Source organism: Emiliania huxleyi (assembly GCF_000372725.1).
Source record: "Emiliania huxleyi CCMP1516 chromosome Unknown EMIHUscaffold_127, whole genome shotgun sequence".
Lineage (NCBI taxonomy): Eukaryota > Haptophyta > Isochrysidales > Noelaerhabdaceae > Emiliania > Emiliania huxleyi.
In genome coordinates this window covers 256,196-277,983 of record NW_005201318.1, presented here as the reverse complement: position 1 = coordinate 277,983, position 21,788 = coordinate 256,196, and the positions used below count along the sequence as shown (strand labels likewise).

At 67.4% G+C, this 21,788-nt stretch overlaps 5 protein-coding genes across 5 annotated transcripts; 3 read left to right on the top strand and 2 right to left on the bottom strand.

Moving 5' to 3' along the window:
* Window positions 1–24: 24 nt before the first annotated feature.
* Window positions 25–699, top strand: EMIHUDRAFT_56495 (hypothetical protein; the record flags this gene model as incomplete). Its single annotated transcript, XM_005789542.1, has 1 exon — window positions 25–699. A coding segment is annotated over one exon (675 nt), but the record flags the coding sequence as incomplete, so codon positions are not given.
* A 5,083-nt stretch (window positions 700–5,782) lies between these two features.
* On the top strand, window positions 5,783–7,027 carry EMIHUDRAFT_225870 (hypothetical protein; the record flags this gene model as incomplete). Its single annotated transcript, XM_005789541.1, has 3 exons — window positions 5,783–6,112; window positions 6,184–6,267; window positions 6,332–7,027. The coding sequence occupies 3 exons, from the start codon at window positions 5,783–5,785 to the stop codon at window positions 7,025–7,027; spliced, it is 1,110 nt and encodes a 369-aa protein (XP_005789598.1).
* Window positions 7,028–7,927: 900 nt separating this feature from the next.
* On the bottom strand, window positions 7,928–9,167 carry EMIHUDRAFT_440463 (hypothetical protein; the record flags this gene model as incomplete). Its single annotated transcript, XM_005789540.1, has 3 exons — window positions 7,928–8,455; window positions 8,697–8,870; window positions 9,089–9,167. Coding segments are annotated over 3 exons (599 nt in total), but the record flags the coding sequence as incomplete, so codon positions are not given.
* Window positions 9,168–12,334: 3,167 nt separating this feature from the next.
* EMIHUDRAFT_362262 (hypothetical protein) lies at window positions 12,335–13,124 on the bottom strand. Its single transcript, XM_005789539.1, has one exon. The coding sequence runs from the start codon at window positions 13,111–13,113 to the stop codon at window positions 12,721–12,723; it is 393 nt and encodes a 130-aa protein (XP_005789596.1). The 5' UTR covers window positions 13,114–13,124; the 3' UTR covers window positions 12,335–12,720.
* Window positions 13,125–18,693: 5,569 nt separating this feature from the next.
* On the top strand, window positions 18,694–20,186 carry EMIHUDRAFT_440460 (hypothetical protein). Its single transcript, XM_005789538.1, has 4 exons — window positions 18,694–19,285; window positions 19,402–19,497; window positions 19,570–19,788; window positions 19,869–20,186. Exons 1-4 carry the CDS (start codon window positions 18,749–18,751, stop codon window positions 20,106–20,108), a joined length of 1,092 nt encoding a protein of 363 aa, XP_005789595.1. The 5' UTR covers window positions 18,694–18,748; the 3' UTR covers window positions 20,109–20,186.
* The last annotated feature ends 1,602 nt before the right edge of the window (window positions 20,187–21,788 follow it).

The window sequence follows — 21,788 nt, the reverse complement described above, 5'->3', positions numbered from 1 at the left end:
CTCAGCGCGGCGTGCCACCCGTCCCTGCTCCCTCTGCTCGGCGTCTGCTTGGCGCCGGCGAGAGCGTGCCTCGTCTACCCCCTCTGCCGCGGCGGCAGCCTCGAGGACCGCCTCTACCGCTCGCCAGCCGCGCTGCAGCGGCTCCGCATGCTCGGCTTCGAGACGCCGCCTTCGCCGCTCTCCGCCGCCGCACGGCTCCGCGTCCTGCGCGACGCGGCGAGAGCGCTGCATTACTTGCACACGCTCTCTCCGATGATCCTGCACCGCGACGTCTCGGCGGGCAACATCTTGCTCGACGAGCGCGGCAACGGCTACCTCGCCGACGTGGGCCTCGCGCGCGCGGCAGAGGCAACGGCCGGCGGACAGGTCTCGCACCTGTCGACGCAGCGCCTCTTTGGCAAGCCCGGCTACATTGACCAGATCATCCTCAACGACGGCCAGGCTTCGCAGCTCACTGACGGCTTCGCGCTCGGCATCACGCTGCTCGTCGCCCTGACCGGCCGCGGCGCTCTCGGCTTGCTCAGCGCGTGCGATGATGCGCTGGAGGAGCCCGACACGGCGGAGAGCATCGCGGCGGCCGACGCGGGCTGGTCGGAGGCGCAGGCCGAGGAGCTGGCGCGGCTCGTGGTCGGGCTGGCGTTCGTTCGGAAGAAGAGGCGGATGCCGCTCGCGGAGGCGCTGCCGAGGCTGGAGGCGCTGGTCGAGGCGGCGGGGGCGGTGGAGGAGACGGCTGGGGCCGAGGAGCGCCAGTGTGACCTCTGCTACGACGCGCCTCGCTCGGTTCGATTCGCGTGCGGCCACGCGCTGTACTGCGAGGCATGTGCGCCGCGCGTGCTGGAGCGCGACACCAACTGCCCGGCCTGCCGCCGTCCGGCGCTGCCGATCGTCGACACTGGAGCATGCGTGGCGGCGCAGACGACCTTTGTCTACCAGTCTCCTCGCGCGGTGCCGAACCCTCCGCCGGCCGGCGGCGCTATGCCGGCAGTCGGCAGGCGCGGACGCGGCGGACGCGGTGGGCGGGGCGGGAGGGGCGGGCGGGGCGGGCGGGGCGTGGGGCGGGGCGGTTGGTAAACCTAGAGAAAGCGCCACAATTGCGTGTAACAATTGACAAAGAAAGAAAATCCACCCGTGCAGGAGGTCCAGAGCGTGTAGCGGCCAATATGACCGAGCCGCAGCTCCAGCGAGTGCTGCCGCGCACGATTGCCGCGCCGTACTGGCACGTCGCCAAGGCGCTTGGCTGCGAGCCAGTCTACACTGACGCAGTCATCATGTGGAATATGGTTGGAGCTGGCGGCGACAGCACGGCCGACCCAGACCTGATCCATCTCGAGTTCACGAGCGCTGGTTCAGCGTCATCCAGGGAGCCGTCCTCCGGCTGCTCGATCCGCTCATGGGCCGGGCGCTGCTCCTGCGCGAGGAGATCCTGCCGCAGTACACGGGCGGTATAGGCCCAGACACGGCGGTGGACCCGGCGCACGCGCGGGCTGCCGCCGAGTTTTGCGACGATCTGGCGTCGCGGCTCGACGACGCACGCCTCGTGATGGGCCGCATGTTCGAGCGGCTCGACCCGCACGACTTCCTCATATTTCGGCGCTACTTTGAGGGGTGGCAGTCCTCGTCTGAGTTCTCGCGCTCGCACCTGCCCACCGGCCTCACCTTCTCGGGCGTCGAGGGCACCGCGGACGCGCTCACGTCGGTTGTGCTCGGCGGCATCCCCGGCGCGAACGCGGGGCAGCAGGGGAGCTGGCACGTCCTCGACGCGATCCTCGGACTGACGCACGAGGAGCCCTTCCTGCGAGAGCAGCGCCGCCTCATGCCCGCCTCGCAGCGCCGCTTCGTCGAGCGCTTCACGGCCGAGCCCGCCGTCAGCCTCCGCGCCTTCTTCGACGCGCACCCCGCCCTCGACCGCGGGCCGTACACGCGCGCGGTCGCGTCGCTGCGTGCGTGGCGGCGCGAGCACATCTCGCTCGCCGGGATGTACCTCGTCTCGTTTGCCCGCGAGTTGGAGGGCGATCCGGCGCGCGGGCCGCCAAGCAAGAGCCCGCTGCACGTCAAGGGCACCGGCGGCTCCGAGGCCAAGGGCGGCAAGGCAAAGGGCGGGTTTGTCAAGCTGCTGCAGTCGTACATCCGCGAGACCGTCGACCCGCGCGCCGTCAAGGAGGCCCGGCCTTCGGGCGGCGCGAGCGAGATGGCGTGCCCGCTCACCTCGGCGAAGCAGTACCTGCGCGGGCCAAAGTTCACCAGGCAGCAGTACGATGAGGCGCGGCGCGGGGCCAGGGCGCGGCCGGACAAGGAGGGCGCGCTCGTCAGGGCGTGGAGCGGCGGCGGAGATCATGGCCCAGAGGGGGACGAGCTCGGCATCTAGAACAATCGCGACCTTGTACTTTGTGTTACACACACTGTATATGCGATCGTTGACACCGGAGTGGCGCGATCTTTCCATGTGCATGTCGCCCCGCAGCCCATCTGTGGCACCTCGTGTCGTCCCGGTCCGCCGACCGTGTTCTTTGTGTGAACTGTGTCTGTGATTGTGGTTTTTGTGCTGCACGTGTGCTGTGCTCGCTACTCAGTTTGTGTGTGTGTGTGTGCATTTCTCGTCACGTGAGCGGTTTGCCGTTTGCGCGCATTCGCCATCCCGCGCAGTCTCGTCTACTGTGTGACTTCTTGAACGTGTAGAGAGAACTCGCTACATCTCCAGCCCTGCTTTTTTTGAGTTCGTACCGTAGAGAGACAGACAGGAGTCAGTACAGAGGTCGGTGACTGTCTTTGACTCAGAGGGAGAGTGTAGATCTGTCCTCACGATTTTGGGCCCTACATTTCTTTCTTTGATCTCAATAGATCTCCACGCGCAAAACGAAAAGGTAGCTGAGTCTGTCCCCGCCCACGTGATCCCCCCCCGGCCGGCCCCGCGCGCGCGGCTCACAGTGTCCGGCTCTCCCCGCGCGGCGAGCACCTCGGTCCGCGCGCGGAGTTTACCCCACAAGGCACCAACCCCCCCGCTTCCCCCCCTCCCTCCCCGTCTCAAGCGAACAGCGACAACACCCCAGCACACATAGCAGTGGTGCATGATGACCCTCCGGCGAGCGTGTCCTCGACGGAAGCTCCCAAGCTCCACCCAGAGAGTCCGCAGGGTGGTCGCCACGCGCGAGCAGCGCTATGAGCGCTGGGCCGCCTCCGCTGCCATCCTGGCGGCGGTCGCCCTGACCCTCGCAGCGGCAGCAGCAGCACCCCTTGCCTCGGCAGCGGCCGCAGCCTCCTCAAACGCCGTCTCGTCCCCCTCACGCGCCGCCGTGGCCTTCTCCATCGCCACCGTGGCCTTCTCCACCGCCCCCTTGGCCTCCTCAAGTGCCGCCACGACCTCGTCCATCGCCGCCCTGGCCTCCGCCTGCGCCGCCCTGGACTCCGCCCGTACAGCCTTGGCCACAGCCAGCGCCGCCACGGCCGCCGCCTCCGCCTCCGCCTCCTCCTCCGCCTCCTCCTCCGCCGCGTCCGCCTCAGCGTCCAAGCGTGCCGCCTCGGCCACCTCGGCCGACGCAGCGGCCTGGCTCTCCGCCGTGATGCCGAGCCGCATCCTCTCCTCGGTGAGCGTCTCGAGAAGCAGGAGAAGCCTCGCCTCCTCGGCCTTCTTCGCCGCCTCGGCTGCGGCTGCCTCCGACGGCGCCTCGGCAACCTCCTCGGGCTCCTGCGACGGCCCCGCCCCGCCCGCCCCGCCGCCCTTCTTCTTCTTCTTCTTGTTCTTCTTGCCCTTGGCGCGCTTCTCCGCCTCGACCTCCGCCAGCAGCTCCTCGGCGTGCCGCGCCGCCTCCTTCTCCTCCGCCGCCCTCTGCGCCGCCCTCTCCGCCGCTCCCGCGGCCCACGCCGCCTCCGCCGCCGCCTTCTCCGCCGCCTTCTCGGCCGCCGCATGCTCCTCGAGGGCGCGCACGCACTCAGTGTGGCCCTTGTGCTTGGCCCACTGCAGCGCGGTCTTGCCATCTGCACTGCACAGTGTCACGTCTGCGCCCGCCCGCAGCAAGCAGAGAAGGGCGGCGGGCTGGCCGTAGAAAGCGGCCCGACTCAGTGCGGTGTCGCCGTTGTTGCACTGGACGTCGATGTCCGCGCCGTGCCGGATCAACGAGTCGACAGTCTGCTTGTGGCCTCTGCCGGCGGCGTTTATTAGTGCAGTGTTGCCCAACTCGTTTCGCTGGTCGATCACCGCGCCGTGCCGCAACGCCATCTCGACCAGCTTCTCGTGGCCATTCACGGCGGCGCCCATCAGCGCGGTGGCGCCATTGCTGGTCTGCAACGAGACATCCGCGCCGCGCTGGAGCAGCACCTCGGCCAGCCCCTCGCGGCCGCAGATCATTGCGAGCATCAGCAGCGTCATGCCGCTCTCAGGGCCGTCCGAAAAGACGAACTCGAACGCCGCGTCGACCTGCCCGCCGCCGTCGAGCCACGCCAGCACCGCCTCCTCATCGCCTCGCTCAGCCGCGTCCAAAACCTCCTTATGCACCGCCCCGCCGCTCGGCTCGACCTCCGCGCCTCCCTCGCCGCTCGGAGCAGAGGCCGCGGCACTCGCACCCACCGCCACTGCGCCGCCTGCCGATGGTGCCTTGCTCCGGCGCGAAGCCACCTCCCCGAGATACGTCTTGAAGGCCTGGAAGCACTCGGCGTGGCCGTCCTCCTTGGCAATCTGTAGCGCCGTCCTGCCCGCCGCATCGCGCAACGTCATGTCCGCGCCCGCCCGCAGCAGGCGGAGAACGACGGCGGGGCGGTTGAAGCAGGCGGCGAGAATCAGCGCGGTGCCACCGTTCATGTCTTGCAGGTCGATCTCCGCGCCACGCCGCAGCAGCAGGTCGACCGCCCGCTCTTGTCCACCCTGGGCGGAAAATACCAGCGCCGTCCCCATCTCCGCTCCGTGCTGCAGCAGCATCTCCACCACCCGCTCGCGGCCACGGAAGGCGGCAGCGTTGAGCGCAGTGGTGCCGCAACTGTTCTGCAGGTTGATGTCCGCGCCACGCTTCAGGAGGAGCTCGACAATCTGCGCGTGCCCACTCTGTGCGGCGAGGATCAGCAGGGTGTATGGAACCGTGCGGCCGCTGACCTGAGAGGGTAGCTCAGCGAGATTGTTGGCTTTCCCGCCGTCATTCAGCCACGATCGCACCGGTCCCACACGGCCGTCCTCAGCCGCCTTGAGGACGTTCTTTGGGACTTCACCACCCGGCGCGCTGTCAGCAGACGGCGGCGGCGGCGTGCGGAGCGCGGCGTTGGCGCGGGAGCGCGAGGCGGGCATTGTCGTTGGGCTCTGAGTTTCACGTAATCGCACAACCCCGTCTTCACACCTCTTCGCGCGCGCCCGAGTGTGGGAACAGCTGAACGCTGATCGCCAAGGCTCGCCCCAGCAGACTCGCACTCGGGGCCCGACTAAACGAACCCCGAGAGGCGTGGGAGTGCCTCGCCAGCCCCATTCGTGTTACCTCGGAGGACGCGACAGAGGAAGTGGAAGAAGCGACAAGTGAAGAGAGAGAACGACGCGTCGAGAGTGGGGGACGACCGCGTCCGCGAGGTGGCATGAAGGTTGCAGCGAGAATCGGCGAGGGACTGCGAAGAGAGATAGGAAGCGGGCAGACACCCAAGGGTGGGCGACGGCTAGCAACACACCTTCCTTCCAGTGAAATCCCTGTGTGGTGGCGGCGTGCCGTCCTCCCATCCCTCTTTTGGGGCGATTATTTTGTTTCTTTCTTTTCCGGAAGCTCCGACGAGTTGGGGCCAGCCCCACTGGGCGTGGGCGAGTGATCGAAGTGATATGATGCTCGTGGACCTAGATGACGGAAGCGAGGACTCGCTGTTGGGAGCGATCGTGAAGGTGCTGGCCGAGTCGGTCCTCGCTTCCGCGGTCGCCCTCAAACGATGCAGCCGCCGCTTCAAGGTACTCGCCGCCCCGCTGGTAGCAAGCGCTGTGGCAGAGACAAACCAGAAGTGGCGGGATGCAGCAGCCAAAATCGGCTGCCGAGGCGGAGCTGCGATAACATACGGGCTCGAGCGCAACGAGGTGCTGACTAACCTCAACCTCAGCCACAAAAACATCCGCCACGAGGGGGCCGCTGCGACCGCCGAGGCGCTGCGCGGCAATGCGGTGCTGACCACCCTCGCGCTCCCGGCGCGGAGGGCGCAGCCGCGATCGCAGAGGCGCGACGCGGCAACGAGGTGCTCACCGACCTCAACCTCTGCCACAACAAGATCCGCGACGAGGGCGCCGCTGCGATCGCCGAGGCGCTGCGCGGCAACGAGGTGCTGACCTCCTTGGACGTGGGTTTCAACGGCAGCCCTCGGCATCGTCCGTGTCGAGCGGCAGCGCAACATGCTGACCTCGCTGGGCTTGGCTTGCTGCAGCATTGGCACGACTGGCGCTGCAGAGATCGCCGAGTACATGTCGGGCAGCGAGGCGCTGACCACCCTCGACATCGGCATGAATCTCATCTTCGCTGAGGGCGCCAAGGCGATCGGCGAGGCGCTCAAGGTCAATGAGGTGCTAAAGTCGCTCAACCTCAGCGACAACAGGACTGGCCCCGAGGGCGCCAAGGCGCTCGGCGGCGCCCTCGCGGTTAACGCGGTGCTGACCGACTTGAACCTCCAACAACAAGATCCGCGACGAGGGCGCCGCTGCGATCGCCGAGGCGCTACGGGGCACGAGGTGCTGACCCACCTGAACCTCCGGCACAACCACTTCGGCGATGCGGGCACCGCTACGATCGCCGAGGCGCTACGGAGCAACCAGGTGCTGACCACCCTCGACCTGAGCAGCAACGGCCCGATCACCGCTCCGGTCGACCTGAGCGGTGAGTACGATGCATCCGGCATCGCGCTCGCGGACGTGGAGGTCAACGAGGTGCGGCTGAAAACACTCTTCCTCGGCAACAACCGCATCCGCGCGGAGGGTGTTACTGCGATCGCCGAGGCGCTGCGAGGCAACGAGGTGCTGACCACCCTCGATCTTTGCGCAAACGATTTGGGCGACGAGGGGAAGGGAGTGATTCGGGGTGTGCGGTGAGCGGGCGGGTACGGTTCAAGCTCAAGATGTGAGTGTGAATTCTGAGAGTGGACGGCGCAGGGTGCTGACCTCTTGGACGCGGGCTTCACCGAGGAGATGGCCCTCGGCACCGTGCGTGTTGAGCTCGGCTGCGCAACAAGCTGACCCCGCTGGGCTTGGCTGCCCGCGGCATCGGTCCGGCTAGCGCCCGAGAGTGCGTTTTACGAATTCTTTGTGTACCTGTGTTAGTCCCAGTGCGTCCCGTGCAGTGTTGTGCGAGGCACCAAATTTTCTTCTTTTGGAGCCGGTGTGTGTGCCAGTCCGCACCAGTCCGCGCCCTTGTCGCGCCAGCGTGCTGTGAGCGAGGATTGTTTATTCTTTTGGCACTGGAGGGCTCCTCACAGGATTCGGTACTTCAGCTTGGATAGTATCATCGTATCCCAGATAATACCCCAGGGCTATACTCTGATACCCTCTTGAGAGGATCCGCATTGGGCCCCTAGAGGATAGGTTGATACCCTCGTGGGTTACCCTTCACACCGGACACGACCCCCCTCTCTTCGCGCGCGCGCGCCGAAACAGACAAGAACGCGCTCGAATGAGCGTCGCGCAGGAGGGAGGCGAGCGCACCACTAAGCAATGCGCTGGGCGAGGAGGGCGACAATTATTGGGCGGCCTGCGGCCGCCAGCCGGCTAGCGGGCTAGGCAGCCTTCCGCCTCGAGCATAATCGCTGGGAGAGTCACCTGGGTCCTGGCTCTTTTAGGCGATACCGCATAAACGCTAAAAAGAAACGTCGCCGGCAGTATATGCGGTGCAACCAACGCGCGAGTGTACGTACGAGTCGTTCCTACGAGTCTCGCTCGTCTCTCGAGTGTCGGGGTAAAGTCGCGTACGGCCTCGCAGCTCGCTTCCTAGGAAATCATGATAAAAACGCTATAATTATAAACCGGCTCGGCACATATCAACACGCAAGAGCGAAGAGGACACCCCCCCACCTCAGTGTCACCATTTGTCTGTGTCGTGTGAACCACGGTCCATCCGCCTCACGCACATAGGACGCATATATTGTATTGCAGTATACGTCTATCTGGTCTCTCAAGCGTCACCCGACCCAACGGATCGTCTTGTCTCCTCCGCGCGGCCAATCCGCGCCTCTTCCCCACCACGCCGCGCCTCCTCTGCGGCCCACGTGCCGCTCCCCTCGCGCAAGACCTGCACGTACACCCGCGCCACGCCGCGCCGGCGAAGCACCGCCTCCACGCCGCGACTGACCGCGCAGGCTCGCCCCTCCCCGCCGCCAAAGCTGCCGCTGCTGCCCGCTGGCTCCACCGTCACCGTCGTGGTTGCCGTGGAGGAGACCGCCGTGTGCATCCAGACTCGTATGTCCGCGACGCGGCGCACGCCTGGCACAGCGGCAACGATCTCCGAGGCGAGCTCCTCGGTCGAGCCTGCGGAAAGGTTCAGGGCTTCCGTCCCAAATACAAAAAGCAGTCGGAGACCGAGGGGGGGGAGGGGGGGAGGGTTGGGGACGGGGGAGGGGGGAAGGAGGAGGAGGAGAGGGAGGAGGCGGAGGGGGAGGGGGCGGAGAGGGAGGGGGCGGAGAGGGAGGGGGCGGAGAGGGAGGGGGCGGAAAGGGAGGGGGTGGGGGTGGGGGAGGTAAGGGGGTGGAGAAAGGGGGGGGGGGGGCGCCTGGCGCGTCGAGGCCGGCGGGCGCGCAAAGCAGTAGCACCCTCGCCGAACGCCGCACGAGGGGAAGCGCGGAGGTGAGGAGCAGGGTGGCGGTGAGGAGCGAGCAGACTGGGTCGACCCAGCGCCAGCCGTACCACTCTGCGGCCAGGGAGGAGACGATGGCGCCGACGGAGCCTGCATATGGTCAAGACACCACTTCCTCACCTCCTGGGACCCAATGCTGCCTCTTCTGACTGTCGTCGCTGTCTGGTCTCCGTTGTCGGTACGGTGTCCTCTCAAGCGCGGGGTGGAGTACAAGAGCACGCCTTCCGCTTCTAGCCTCCGTGCTGCCAGGTGCGGGGAGATACGGGGGGAGATATGGGGAGATCTTCCGCTTCTAGGCGACGGAAAACCGCACGCGTCCGCGAGTGCGTGCATGGCGACTGCACGCAAGTTGTCTCCGCCCGCGCCGGCCGCGTCGCCGCCCGCCGCGCAGCACTCCCCGCCTGCGTGCATGTGCGAGTGCGAGCAGAGCGCGAGGCCGATCAAATTCACAGCCAGGCCAGCCGCCGCCGCGGGCAGCGCCGCGCCGCCGTCTATCGGCGGTGGCGCGGCGGCGAGGAGTCGTCGTGCCGCCTCCGCGCCCACGCCGCCGCCGATGAGCAGCAGCAGCAGCCCATTGGCAAAGACGGCGAGGGGCTCGGCGCGGCCGTACCCCGCGCCGAAGGATGCGTCGGCGGGCAGCGAGGCGGCGGCGGCGGCGGCGAGGCCGACGGCGACGGCGGCGGAGTCGATGAGCATGTGAGCGCCGTCCGAGACGAGGGCGAGGCAGTTGGAGCGCAAGCCGGCGACCACCTCCACCCCCATCAGCGCCAAGTTGAGGGCGAGGAAGGCGGAGAGGCGTTGCGCCTAAGCGGCACGGCACGCGGCATGGCTGGACGAAACCCGCCTTGGAGGCTACAGATCTACAAGGTCTTAGATCCGGCTAAAGGGACACCAGGAACTAGAGGGACTACTAGAGGGACTAGAGGGAGAAGAGGCACTAGAGGGACTACTAGAGGGACTACTAGAAGGACTAGAGGGAGAAGAGGCACTAGAGGGACTACTAGAGGGACTACTAGAGGGACTAGAGGGAGAAGAGGCACTAGAGGGACTACTAGAGGGACTACTAGAAGGACTAGAGGGAGAAGAGGCACTAGAGGGACTACTAGAGGGACTACTAGAGGGGCTAGAGGGACTAGAGGGACTAGACGACTAGACTACAGGGACTACACTGTGACGCGCGCTGCACGTCGCCACCCTCTCCCGCCGATCTCAGACTCTGCCGGGGCACCTGCGGCGAGCCGAGCAGCGCGCGCCTCGCCTCTCCGCCCCAGCCGCGCGCCGGTGGCGCGGCGACGGGCAGCGGCGGCGGCGGCGCGGCAGCCGCGCCGCCTCCTCCTCCGTGGAGCGCCCAAACTCCGTAGACGACGGCGGCAGCGCATGCGCAGAGGAGGGGTGTAGCGGACGCTGCGCCGGTGGCGCTCCCCCGCAGCGCGTCGAGGAGGAGGGCGGCTCCAAAGGCGGCTGCGACCGAGAGGGCGGCAGCGGCGGCGGGCCGCAGCCAGGCGTGCGCCGCGGCGGCCGCGTGCGCCGGCAGAACCGTCGCGAGCCAAGCGACCGCGAGCGGCGCCGCCGTCGCCGAAGCGAGACTGGCGTGGACGTCCTCGCGGCTCTCATCTCTGCCCTTGGATTGGGCGAGTGTCGCCTGGGAGGACGAGGCGTCGATCTCGGTCAGTCGCGGCCAATCTTCGAGACCGGCAGGCCCCTTCTCGGCGGAAGCGGCGGCGGGCGGCGGCAGGGAGGGGAGGGGCGCAGGGAGGACGAGCAACGCCTGAGCAAGCAGTAGCAGCAGCAGCAGCAAACCGGCTGCAGCGTGCGTCAGCGCCTCCAGCCGGTTTGGCCCGACCTCAGCCTCGAGGCGGCGGCTCGCCGACCTACATGGTGAACACCAAGTCGGTCTCTGTCCGCCTGCCCGTTCTCGACTGTCCGTGTGGCGTGCGATCTCTGGGCCCTGGGCTGCGCTTTTGTGTGAAGGCCAGCGTCAGGGCGGGAGACGGTGTTGTGCATTGTATTCAGAGCACCGCGTGAATGCGAGGGGTGCGAACACGGTGAAGACCGCGGAATACGGTCGAATACAGCGGAGGGCGTGTCCTCTCGAGTGGAGGACAAGAATCCGTCTTCCGCTTCTAGACTCGCCGACCGCCGCAGCGCGTTGATGGCGGCGGCGGCAGCGAGCGCAGCCTCGCCGGAGGCCGAGTCCAGGAGCGAGCGCGCAGAGTCGTACACCCCGCTCTCGGGCTCGAAGAAGCGCTCCGCCTTGCCGCCGCCGCCATCGCGGTGGTGCATGCCGTGGGTGAGCAGCAGCGCGGCATAGGCGAGAAGCAGGGCGAGAAGGCCGCGCCGCCGCCCGCGCTGCCGCACCGGCCTGCCGGAAAGGGCCGCGAGCACGTTCGCCACGACGAGCTCGGAGTAGTCGAGCAGGGTGGTGCGCAGCGGGCCGCACCGCGCGAGGCCGAGCGACCACAGGCAGAGCGACGCCGCACACGCTGCGCCAGAGAGCAGCAGTGCGTGCGCGTTTGCGAGGGCGGCAGCAAGCGGCGGTCGGTACGCCGCCGCAAGCGTGGCGGCGACGGCGGCGTGCGTGGCCGCCGCGAACACCGGCACGCTGATCCGTCCATGAAATAGGCTATCACTGCCGAGGTAGAGGGCGGCCGCCCTCAGGCACTGCGAGAGCACGTGCGCCGCCGCCGCCGCCGAGCGGCTGGCCGTGCGGGCGGACGCGAGCGGCTTGCGGCCCATGAGGAATGTCGTTCGCTGTCTGTCCGCTCTCGACTTTGCGTGAGAGCGGCGTGGGCGCGTCACGACCAACGACCACCGCGACGGAGGATTTGGGCTCCTTGTCGACAGGGAGGTCGTCCGGGTGCGTCTGGGGGGAAACTCACGCCCGGAGGCGGATGGAGATGGGGGGGGCGCCGCGCCGCCGCCGCCGCCGTGCCGCCTTCTCCCGCAGCTCCCGCTTTGATCTCCCTCAGCACTTCTCCCCAAAAGACCTGGCTGCGGGCTGGCGAGGGCGGCGAGGGTGGGAGTGCTCTTGGGCGGCGTGTGCGAGCGCGCGCGGCATGTGATCTCTCTCGCGGGGGCGCGTGCCATCGTCGCTTCGTACAGACAACGACCACGCCGCAATCGTCGCCGTCGCGCGACACGTTCCCGTTAGGCAGGACTGTCCTCGTCGAGAGTGTGTGCCGCCAAGGCGGGACGCACTCAGGGACACTCAGTGCCGACGGGACGCGGCTCGAGAGACGACTCCCGCGAAGGCACGGCTGGCATCCGTGGCGTGGGGCTCGTCTTCGAAAAGTCGGGCATGGCTCTACCCGCAACTTTCTCGCTAACACTCGCGCACCACCGTGCTCGATGGCCTAGTTGGCGGCCGATGTTCGACGACCAAAGCTCCGGACGCCGCGGCCAAAGATCCGCGCACAGTCCCAGGGCTCGTGGTGAGTGTGGGGTGTGCCTCACGAGGCGGAGAGGCCGCGTGAACTCCCGTAGAAGCTCGCGAAGTGCGGATTTGGAGCGCCGCGCCGGACCTCCGCCGGGCCCGCGCCGCCGGGGCCACGGGAGAGGTCAGAAATCGTTTTGGGGGGTAGACTACTACAAACCAGGGCACAGCTCAGGTAGGTAACAGGAGCGGGGCGGAGCGTATCGCCATCGGCGCGCATCGCGGCTCTATCGCGACAGAGGGAGGCCAGGGGCTGGGCAGTGTTCACCCACATGACAGGGTCCCAGGGATTCCTCTCTCGAATAGGACGTTGTTGCACCCAGCGGCCACGGGGTGCGCGGGCCCACGGTATCAGCTATCAAAGTGTGTGTGGGGGGAGAATGGTTTGCGGCGGGGCGGCGGGCAGCGGGCGGAGCGGAACCCAACGTACTGTCGTCAGCTAGGTGCTGTGGTCAGCTACTAGTTCGTCGGCTACTTCCATCGCGATGCCGGAACAAGAGCATCAGACTACTCGTAGATGCGCCGCCTCTTCCCGCCCGTCGGCGGCTCCGTCTCCGGATCTCGAGCCGCCGCTGGCAGCGGCGGCGCCGATGACGGCCCCTGCTGCGCCTGGTCCTCCTTCGACGCCGGCTCGGCGGCGAGCTGCGTCGCCGCCACGCCGCTCGCCGACGCCGCGCCCGCCGCGCCGGCCTCTGCCTGCGTGCTCCACGCCGCTGCGAGCGTCGCCTCGTCCATCTGCAGGAGCGCGAGCCCCCAGCTGGCCGCACGCTCCACGTCGCCCATCGCCTTCTGCGCCAGCGACGCTGTGGACGGCAGCTCGCGCGCGGTAACAATCTTGACCAGGCCAGGCGACGTCGACACCACCGTCGGGTCAACAGGCTCGCCCGCATGCAGCTGCATCGGGTACGGCGAGACGCGCTTGGGGGGGTCGCCGTCCGCACCCGCCTTCACCTCGAAGCAGAACTGGTGCGGCAGCATGAGCATCGCCGTCCCGGGCGCGCTTCGCAGCAGCGACCCGAGCCGCAGCTCGTCGCGGCGAGGGCAGGCGTGCATGCCCGCGGCGTGGCGCACGAAGAAGGAGAGGCGCGACGAGCCGCACATCTGCTGCGCGGCGCGCCACCGCACGCGCCCCGCACCGGCGCCGCGCTGTATGCTCGCACGCACGACATCCGCGTGCGCCGGCGTCGGCGCGAGGGTGAGCTCGAGCGCAACCGCCCCGTCCTCGTCCATGCGCTGCCACACGGCCGCCTCGCTCGGGCAGAAGGCTCGCAGAAAGGCGATCTTATCGCCCGAGGCCTTCGTCGGCGCGCCGGGCGTGAGCACGTCGCATCGAAGGCCATGCTCACCGTGCTGGTGGATGGTGAACGGGCCGGCTTGCATCGACCTGTCGGCGACGGCGCTGTGCAGCCGGGCTGCGAAGGAGTGCATCTCATCGGCCCACGCCTTGACCGGCTTGGCCCCGCCGTCAAGGTCGAGGATGCGCGTCCAGCAGGGTGCGAGCCCCTTCTGCTGGAAGGCCGTTTGGCCGGGCAGTCCCATCGGCACGGACAACTCGGAGAACCGAATGAGTGAGCCCAGGCTGTCCACCCAGCTCGGCGGCGGGAGGGGGGGAGGAGGGCCCTCGGGGCAGGAGCCCGGCGATTGGGCCTCTGCGGCTGCGGCTGCGGAGGCTGCGCGGCTGTGCCGGGACGCGTCGCGAGCCTGCCGCTTCTCGGCCTCGGCGAACTGCTTGAGCTCTGCCTCCTGGAGCTGCCTGCACCGTTTGGAGTCCTCCTCTCGCTCGCGCACGCCGGCCCGCAGCAGCTCGAGCAGCCGCGCCTCGAACGACCCCTCCTCCGCCGGCGGCAGGTTGCACCCCTCGAGCCGCGCCACCGTCAGCGTCTGCACGTCGACGCCGTCGCCGAGGGCCGGCAGCAGCGTGGCCGAGACAAAGGCGTGCACCCGCCGCGTCGTCTCGAGCAGCGCCGCCAGCGTGAAGTCGGACGCGCTCTTGGCGTTGATGCAAGACGGACTCAGAAGATTCCGCACGCGGCACTCGCCCTCCAGCCTTCCCGCCCGTCCCGACACCATCAGCCGCACGAGCGACTCGAGTCCTCCACTGTCTGGCGGCACGGCGCCGGCGGATGCGAAGCAGCGGCTGATGAGCGGCGGCACGGCGCGGGCCAGCGCGGCGCGGCCGTCGCTCGACGGAGGCGGCACCTCGCTCGGCAGGTGCAGCGCCGCGGCATCCTCGGGGGAGGTGGTGTGGAAGAGGCGGAGCTGCTTGGCGAGGGCGCGAGTGTCGTGCGCGTCCTGCACGCCGGCCCGCAGCAGCTCGAGCAGCCGCGCCTCGAACGACCCCTCCTCCGCCGGCGGCAGGTTGCACCCCTCGAGCCGCGCCACGGTCAGCGTCTGCACGTCGACGCCGTCGCCGAGGGCCGGCAGCAGCGTGGCCGAGACAAAGGCGTGCACCCGCCGCGTCGTCTCGAGCAGCGCCGCCAGCGTGAAGTCGGACGCGTTCTTGGCGTGGTCGCAAGACGGCTTCAGAAGACTCCGCACGCGGCCCTCGCCCTCCAGCCTTCCCGCCCGTCCCGACACCATCAGCCGCACGAGCGACTCGAGTCCTCCACTGTCTGGCGGCACGGCGCCGGCGGATGCGAAGCAGCGGCTGATGAGCGGCGGCACGGCGCGGGCCAGCGCGGCGCGGCCGTCGCTCGACGGAGGCGGCACCTCGCTCGGCAGCGCCGCGGCATCCTCGGGGAAGGTGGTGTGGAAGAGGCGGAGCTGCTTGGCGAGGGCGCGATTGTTGTGCGTCGACACTGGTGCAACCTCGCAGACGCTGCACTTCCGACGCGCCGCCCCTTTTTTAAGCTCGAGAGCGGAGAAGTCAATCCGTGGCTTGCACTGCTGGCACGCGGTGCATTTGAGGGACTTCTGCAGGAGCCTCGACATCGCTGGCTGTTTCGTCATCTCTATCCTCATCATGAAGTCTGCGAGCCGGCCCGTTTGTCCGCGAGCCGGCCCACTGTACTTGATCGAGGTGTAGTGAAGTGCAGGGAAGCGTTGGGGTAGCTGCGTAAGGCAGTTGCCCTGCTCTAGCCTCGCCTCGCTTGCAACGATCGGCAGCGTCGGGTCAGGTGGCACGACGCTCATCGCGCCCGCCAGCGCTGCCGTGCAGGTTGCCACGACAAGGTCGAGCACGCTTCTATACGCTCGCCCAGCCTTCCTTTCCATCCCATTAGGCAGCCTGGGAACGGTGGCGATCAGAGGCAAAGCCTACGAGGGGTGGTGGAACCACATGTCACGGCTACTGCCGGCTCGACCCCACGATAGCCTCCGAAGGCTGACTTTGCGGCACCATCATCGGACGATGTCGACGAGTTGGGTCGCTCTTGCGGTAGCCAGATGACCTCTCATACTAGGAGCATCGGCCATGGCCGCATGGAGCGCGGGGGAGGGCGCTGGAAGCAACACGGAGCTCCGTTGGAGACGTTTTCAAGATTAGCGTGTCAGAGTGAAATGGCACTAGCCCGGACGTTCCGACCAGACTCCTCAACCAGCTGAGCTGCCGGCTCGGAGCGCTGGCGGCGGCAGTGGCGGAGTTGCCGCAGGTATTTTCCGAGTCCGTTGCGGGCCTCGTCGACGGAGGCGCACGAGTCAATGCGGTGGCGAGATTCAAATGATGCGAGCCCAGTGGCGTGACGAGCGCGCAGCGAGCCGCGAGGCGGTAGCGATCCTTCGTGCGCTCATCGATGACGCGAGCGACTCGGCGAGAGTGACGGCGCTCACGGCTCGGGTCCAAGCCCTGGAGGGGAGGGGGGCGGCGGGCAGTGAGGCGGCGGAGAGGGGGCCGGCGGGGGGGGATGGCGGCGGGGGGGGGGGCGACGGGGGGGGGTCCGCGGAAAGGGGGGCGGCGGAAGAGGGCCTGGTGGGGGAGGAGGGGGCCAGGAGGGCGGCGGCGGAAAGGGCGAATGCGGTGCGTGCGCACGCCGAATAATCATCCGGCCGAATCACCCCCATGCGCGACTCAAAATCATCGCAAACCCCGGCACGCCCTCTCGCTCCCTCGGGGCTGCCCGCGCGGGCGCCACACGCAGCGACCTCTGGAGCGCCGCGCGCACGTGCCCCGCGGCCCGCTCTCGCTCGGCGGCGAAGAATGCCTTTGCGCCGTCTGAGATGGTGCGCCGGGCGCTCTCGTCGCGGAGAAGCTGCTCCACCTTGGCGTGCAGCTCCTGGGGCGAGTCAAAGTAGGTGACGTGCGGCCACTGGTACCACTCGGCGAACTGGAGCCACTGGGCCGCCGCCGCAGGGGTGCACGCGTCGTTGGGCTCGAGGCCCAGCACGGCACGTCGGCCACACACACACACGGCACAGGCTCTTCTTTCCTGCCAGTCCCGTGCCAACCCGGAAGTGTTGTTGCCGGAGATCTTTTTCTCGAGATTCTCGAGGTGGATATCCTTTGGCCGCGTTGGGTAGCGAGGATTGGTGTGACGCGATCCACGCAGGCGTGGTTTCTGACGGCCGACCGTCAGTGCACGGAGTTGCCCCTTCTCCGACTGCCCCGGCTAGTTCACGAGTTTCGCGGGAGTGACCCCATGCGTCAAACCCGAGACCTAGCGCGGGTGGGTCGGAGGGAGCTCGCTGCCAGGAAGGGCGGTGTAAGATCTTCTTTCGGGGTCGGCGAGATTCTCTGGAAGGCGGCGAACGCGCTGTGGGCAGAACAAGCTGACGCGGGCCCGTCGCCAGACGACGCAGGGCAGAAGACGGTGAGGCGGAGCAGACGCGCAGGGCGAGACGAGGGAGGGAGCAGGACTTTGCGGAGATCAGCAGGAGGATGTACGAAGAGTTGGCCTGCACACGTTTTTCTCGCCAAGTACTATCTATATTCTTTTTCCGTACTCTTTCCGTATTCTTGTCCAAAACAGGGTCTATATTCTCAAATATTCTTCATATTCCTGCTGAAAATCGCTGAAAATCGCATCGAAAAAGAATATAGAATCGGAAGAATAACGTGTACAGGCCAAACGAAGAGATTAGGAGCAGCAGGGACCCGAGGGACCATGATCCATGTGGAAGACGGCTAGTGCTAGTCCCCCATCGGGAGGACGACCCCGGCTAGTCGCCGACCACACCCACAAAAGAACCCTGCACAAAGATCGCAAGGGCGGGGACCTGTTCTTTTTTACCCACCTCACAGGAGAGAGGTGTCCTTTTTTATTTATTTATTTGACGCGGGCCCAGACCTCGACGAGGATCGAGGTGACTTGGACCACCAAGAATTGGCTAGGGCCTGCGAGCAGAAGCAGCGTATCTCAGTCGTTCTTCACACACGGCCATCGCAGAGCAGATTGTGTGAACCATGGTGTCTAGCGCGCGCGATAAGGTTTTTGCTCGCCTTCCCTGGGACCCCGAGTTGCGTGACTGTCTCTGAACTCTGTGCGATTTCGGGCCCGGGGTTGTGCGTTTATGTGAACCATAGGACGTATTTCCTCGGTGCCTCGCCGTGGCCTCGCAGGAGTCGCTTTAGGCTCCCTGGATTTTTCGTGAGATTGGAGAGATCTGGTCGAGCAGCAGCTCGTCGCCCGGCAGAAAGAAAGTAGTCCCGGGTCAGTAGTAAAAAGAAAGAACGAAAACAGACAACCAACGAGCGGTGGGAGGAGGACAGGGTCCCCACCTGCACGAGCAGGATTTTGGGACAGTCCCAGTAAGCCCAGTGCACTTGGAGCTTGGAGTGCAGTTTGGGTAGCATCAACCAAAAAAAAATCTTTTTTCGCAATGCGACTTGAAGCTGCCCTGGCGGCGGCACACCGCCGCCCGCCGGTGCCAGAGCTCTGCTGCTCAGCCGCCTGCCGCGGCAGCTGGCGATTCACCCTCGGACCGCCTCCCTCTCTCCGGCAGCGCGCCTGACCGGTGCGGCCTCCGAGTCGGCGCCTAGCGCGCGCGATAAGGTTTTTGCTCGCCTTCCCTGGGACCCCGAGTTGCGTGACTGTCTCTGTGCGATTTCGGGCCCGGGGTTGGTTGTGCGTTTATGTGAATAGCGCCATAGGACGTAGTTTCTTCTCATAACAAGGCTGTGAATGCGCTGGCGAGTAGAGGCCCCGCCCACCCAGGGTACCCCTCTCGAGGGCTCTTTCGAGGCCTCGCCGGGGCTCTGCTCCAAGAGACCTCGGAGCATTTGCGTAAGTGGACCGCTGAGTGAATGAGGATTGTGCTTGAAAAAACCGCTAGCGCCCCGAGTGCGTCCTCCGCCTAGTCCATGCCCAAGTCCGCGACTCGAGCTCTGATCGTCGGTGCCTCCGTCGTGGGCCTCTTGCTGCTCCTCCGCCGCCGCCGGCAACGCCGGCTCGCGGCTCGGCTCGCCTCGCTCGTCAAGCTGTCGCTGCTGCCGAGCGAGCGCGGTCCGTTGCTGTGCATGAGCCCTGCCACGAGCACGGTCACCTTCTTCCGCGGCCCGCCCTATGTCGCCGCGGCGTCGCTCTCGCGGCGCGTGCGCCAGATCGTCGCCGCCAACCCGTGGCTCACCTCGGTGCTCGAGAGGGATCCCGACTCGGGCCTGATGGAGGCATACTACCACCAGCCGTCGCCAAAGCCGTGCTTTGAGGTGCGAGCGGACATTCTGCTCGCGAGCGGCGCAGCATACGATGAGATGGTGCGCATCGTCGACCCCGTGGTGTGCAAGACGAGCGACGCTTCCCTCGGCACGGGCGAGCGACTGTGGCGCGTGTGCCTAATCCCGGACGCCGACGAGCCGGATGGGCGGTTTGCCCTGGTCGTCAGCGCGAACCACTCGCTCCTCGACGGGCACGGCTTTTACCGCCTCCACACCATGCTCTCTGCCGGTGCGGCTGTCGAGGCGCTCAACCCCGTCCGCAAGCAGGAGTTGCCCACGCGGATCCTTCAGGCGTCGGGCGGCGAGGAGAGCGCCATGGCGGTGTGCCCGCCCGGCTTCCTCGCGCGCTTCCTGTTTGGCCAGCTGCGCGGCGCCCTCTTCCCCTCCACCGTCCACCTTGGCTTCCACGTCGACGAGGAATGGGTCGCGGCTCGAAAGGCGGAGGAGACGCGCGGAGACTCTTTTGGCACCATCGCCGACGGGGTGCGGCTGCAGGAGATGCGAGAGAGGCGGATGAGATACGCTCGGGGCGGCCGGACGCTCTCCGTGGCGGGCGACCCCCTGTATTCGGACAGCGCACGACGGTCGTGCCACCACAGGTTCCCTTTGTCAGCACAAATGACGTGCTCGTCTCCGCCTTCCTCAGCGCGCTCAAGTGTCGGTGCGCCATGATGGCCATCAACTTTCGCGGCAAGGTGGCGCCGCCGCCGGGACGCCGGCGGAAACTCTCGAGGATGAGGATGAGCCCGCCACGTCGTTCACCGCAGGTCACCGGGTGCGGCGAGGCGGACGCGGGCAACTACGAGGACTTGATGACATACATGCCTCCCGACTATGCGACGCCCTCGCTGATCCGCAGGAGCGTGACGGGGCGCGGCGGCGTTTACACACGAGCCGCAGAGCCGCGCACCGCACAGCTGACCAACGCGGAGCACCTGATGGGTGGCACATACGGTGCAGTCACCAACTGGGCATCGTTCGCCAAGGCTCGCCCGCTGCTGCGGAGCGCGAGGCGGCGGGGCGGGCTGCGCACTCACGGGGAGGCGCGGGCGGACGTGTACCGTAGGCGCTGAGCGTGGACGGGTGTGAGGCGGAGTACCTCCACTTACCGCTCTTTGACTTCCCAAAGGCGTGCCCCGCCTGCATATGTGGCTCGATGGTCATCTTTCGTCCCGGAGAAGGCAAGTCAGTCGCGGCCATGGTTGCGGGCTCGCAGGCGCTGATCGACGCGGTCAAGGCGAGCGGGATGGTGGGGCTGCCGCTCCACCTCGGGACACAGCGTCAGCGAGCGGGAGAGGGAAGGTAGGCAGAGCGTGGAGGCGGGCGCTCTGTAGAATAGACGGGGCGGAACACAGTCAGGCCACCGGACCTGGGCACCGGAACTTTGAACACAAAAAACACGCACCCCCGTGTGTGTTTTCTTCGCGCGCCCAACCCTGCTACCCTGGTGTGCGAGCCCCCCGCCAACCGCCGGTTCGCGATAGATCACCACCCCTTCAAGGTCGTGAGCTGTGAAGGTCGGGATTTGTTAATTCTTTTAGACAGAGGCGTTATTTCTTGTAGCACACGCGCCACCGCCAGTGCACAAGGCTAGTTCCATTTCACTCTGACACGCTACTCTTGAAAACGTCCAACTGAGCTCCGTGTTGCTCCCAGCGCCCTTCCTGCGACGCGCACTGACTGGCCGACTAACACAGGTACACCGCGGAGCCGCCCGCCAAGCACTAGCCCAACAGCGGGGCGACCGCCCCCTGCAGGTAGGTTTGCCGCTCCTTGGCCGTCGCGAAGCCGTCCCACTCGTAGAATGGAACGCTGATCACCCTCCAGCCAGCCGCCGCAAGGAGGCGCCGCTTGAGCAGCGTCGGCCCATTGGGTCTGCGCACGCCCCGGCCGTCGGGCAGCAGGAAGTGAGAGGGGCCGTCCACCTCGACCGCGATGCGTGACGAGGGCAGCGCCAGGTCGAGCGAGTAGCCGGTGCGCGGCTCGAGATGCTCCTCCTCGAAGCCGGAGCGGACGGCGGCAAGGGCAGCCGCTACCGAGCGATGCAAACCTGACGGCCGAGCTACGGTCGCCACCATAGCGTCGCGGCAAAGCTGGCGCTGGGGGGCGGGGAGGAGATGCTGCTGGCCGTCTTCGCCTCGCTCAAGAGAGAGCCAGAGCTGCCACTGGTGAAGCTGAACGCGGCCCTCCTCGCTCCACCTTGACGGATCCCGCGCGAGCGAGTCGCTGATCACGCGGGCGCAGTCGGCAAGCAGCGCCTGGTGATAATGGTCTGCCGCTGCATACGCCCACGCCGTGTTGGCCAGCTCCTGCGGCTTGAAGCCAGCCAGCCCGCCGCGCACCGCCGCCTCCGCCACCGCCGCGTACAGTGCGTCCGCAGCCACGCCCGCCGTCGCATACGCCCACACCGTGTTGGCCAGCTCCTGTGGCTTGAAGCCAGCCAGCCCGCCGCGCACCGCCTCCTCCGCCACCGCCGCGTACAGCGCGTCCGCAGCCACGCCCGCCGTCGCGTACGCCCACACCGTGTTGGCTAGGTCCTGCGGCTTGAAGCCAACCAGGCCGCTCCGCACCGCCGCCTCCGCCACCGCCGCATACAGCGCGTCCGCAGCCACGCCCGCCGTCGCATACGCCCACACCGTGTTGGCCAGGTTCTGCGGCTTGAAGCGATCCAGCCCGCTCCGCACCGCCGCCTCCGCCACCGCCGCGTAGAGCGCGTCCGCAGCCACGCCCGCCGTCGCGTACGCCCACGCCGTGTTGGCCAGCCCCTGCGGGTTGAAGCCAGCCAGCCCGCCGCGCACCGCCGCCTCCGCCACCGCCGCGTACAGCGCGTCCGCAGCCACGCCCGCCGTCGCATACGCCCACACCGTGTTGGCCAGGTCCTGCGGGTTGAAGCGATCCAGCCCGCCGCGCACCGCCGCCTCCGCCACCGCCGCGTACAGCGAACGCACCACCCTCGTTCGCAGGCCGCACTTTGCCGCACCGTGAG

Coding starts and splice junctions, on each gene's coding strand:
- EMIHUDRAFT_362262 (XM_005789539.1), bottom strand. CDS start 13,113: ATGCAGCTGCATGCGGGCGAGCCTGTTGACCCGACGGTGGTGTCGACG.
- EMIHUDRAFT_440460 (XM_005789538.1), top strand. CDS start 18,749: ATGGAGGCATACTACCACCAGCCGTCGCCAAAGCCGTGCTTTGAGGTG. Junction 19,286..19,401: donor TTGGCACCATCGCCGACGGG/GTGCGGCTGCAG, acceptor GTGCCACCACAG/GTTCCCTTTGTCAGCACAAA. Junction 19,789..19,868: donor ACTGGGCATCGTTCGCCAAG/GCTCGCCCGCTG, acceptor CGTGTACCGTAG/GCGCTGAGCGTGGACGGGTG.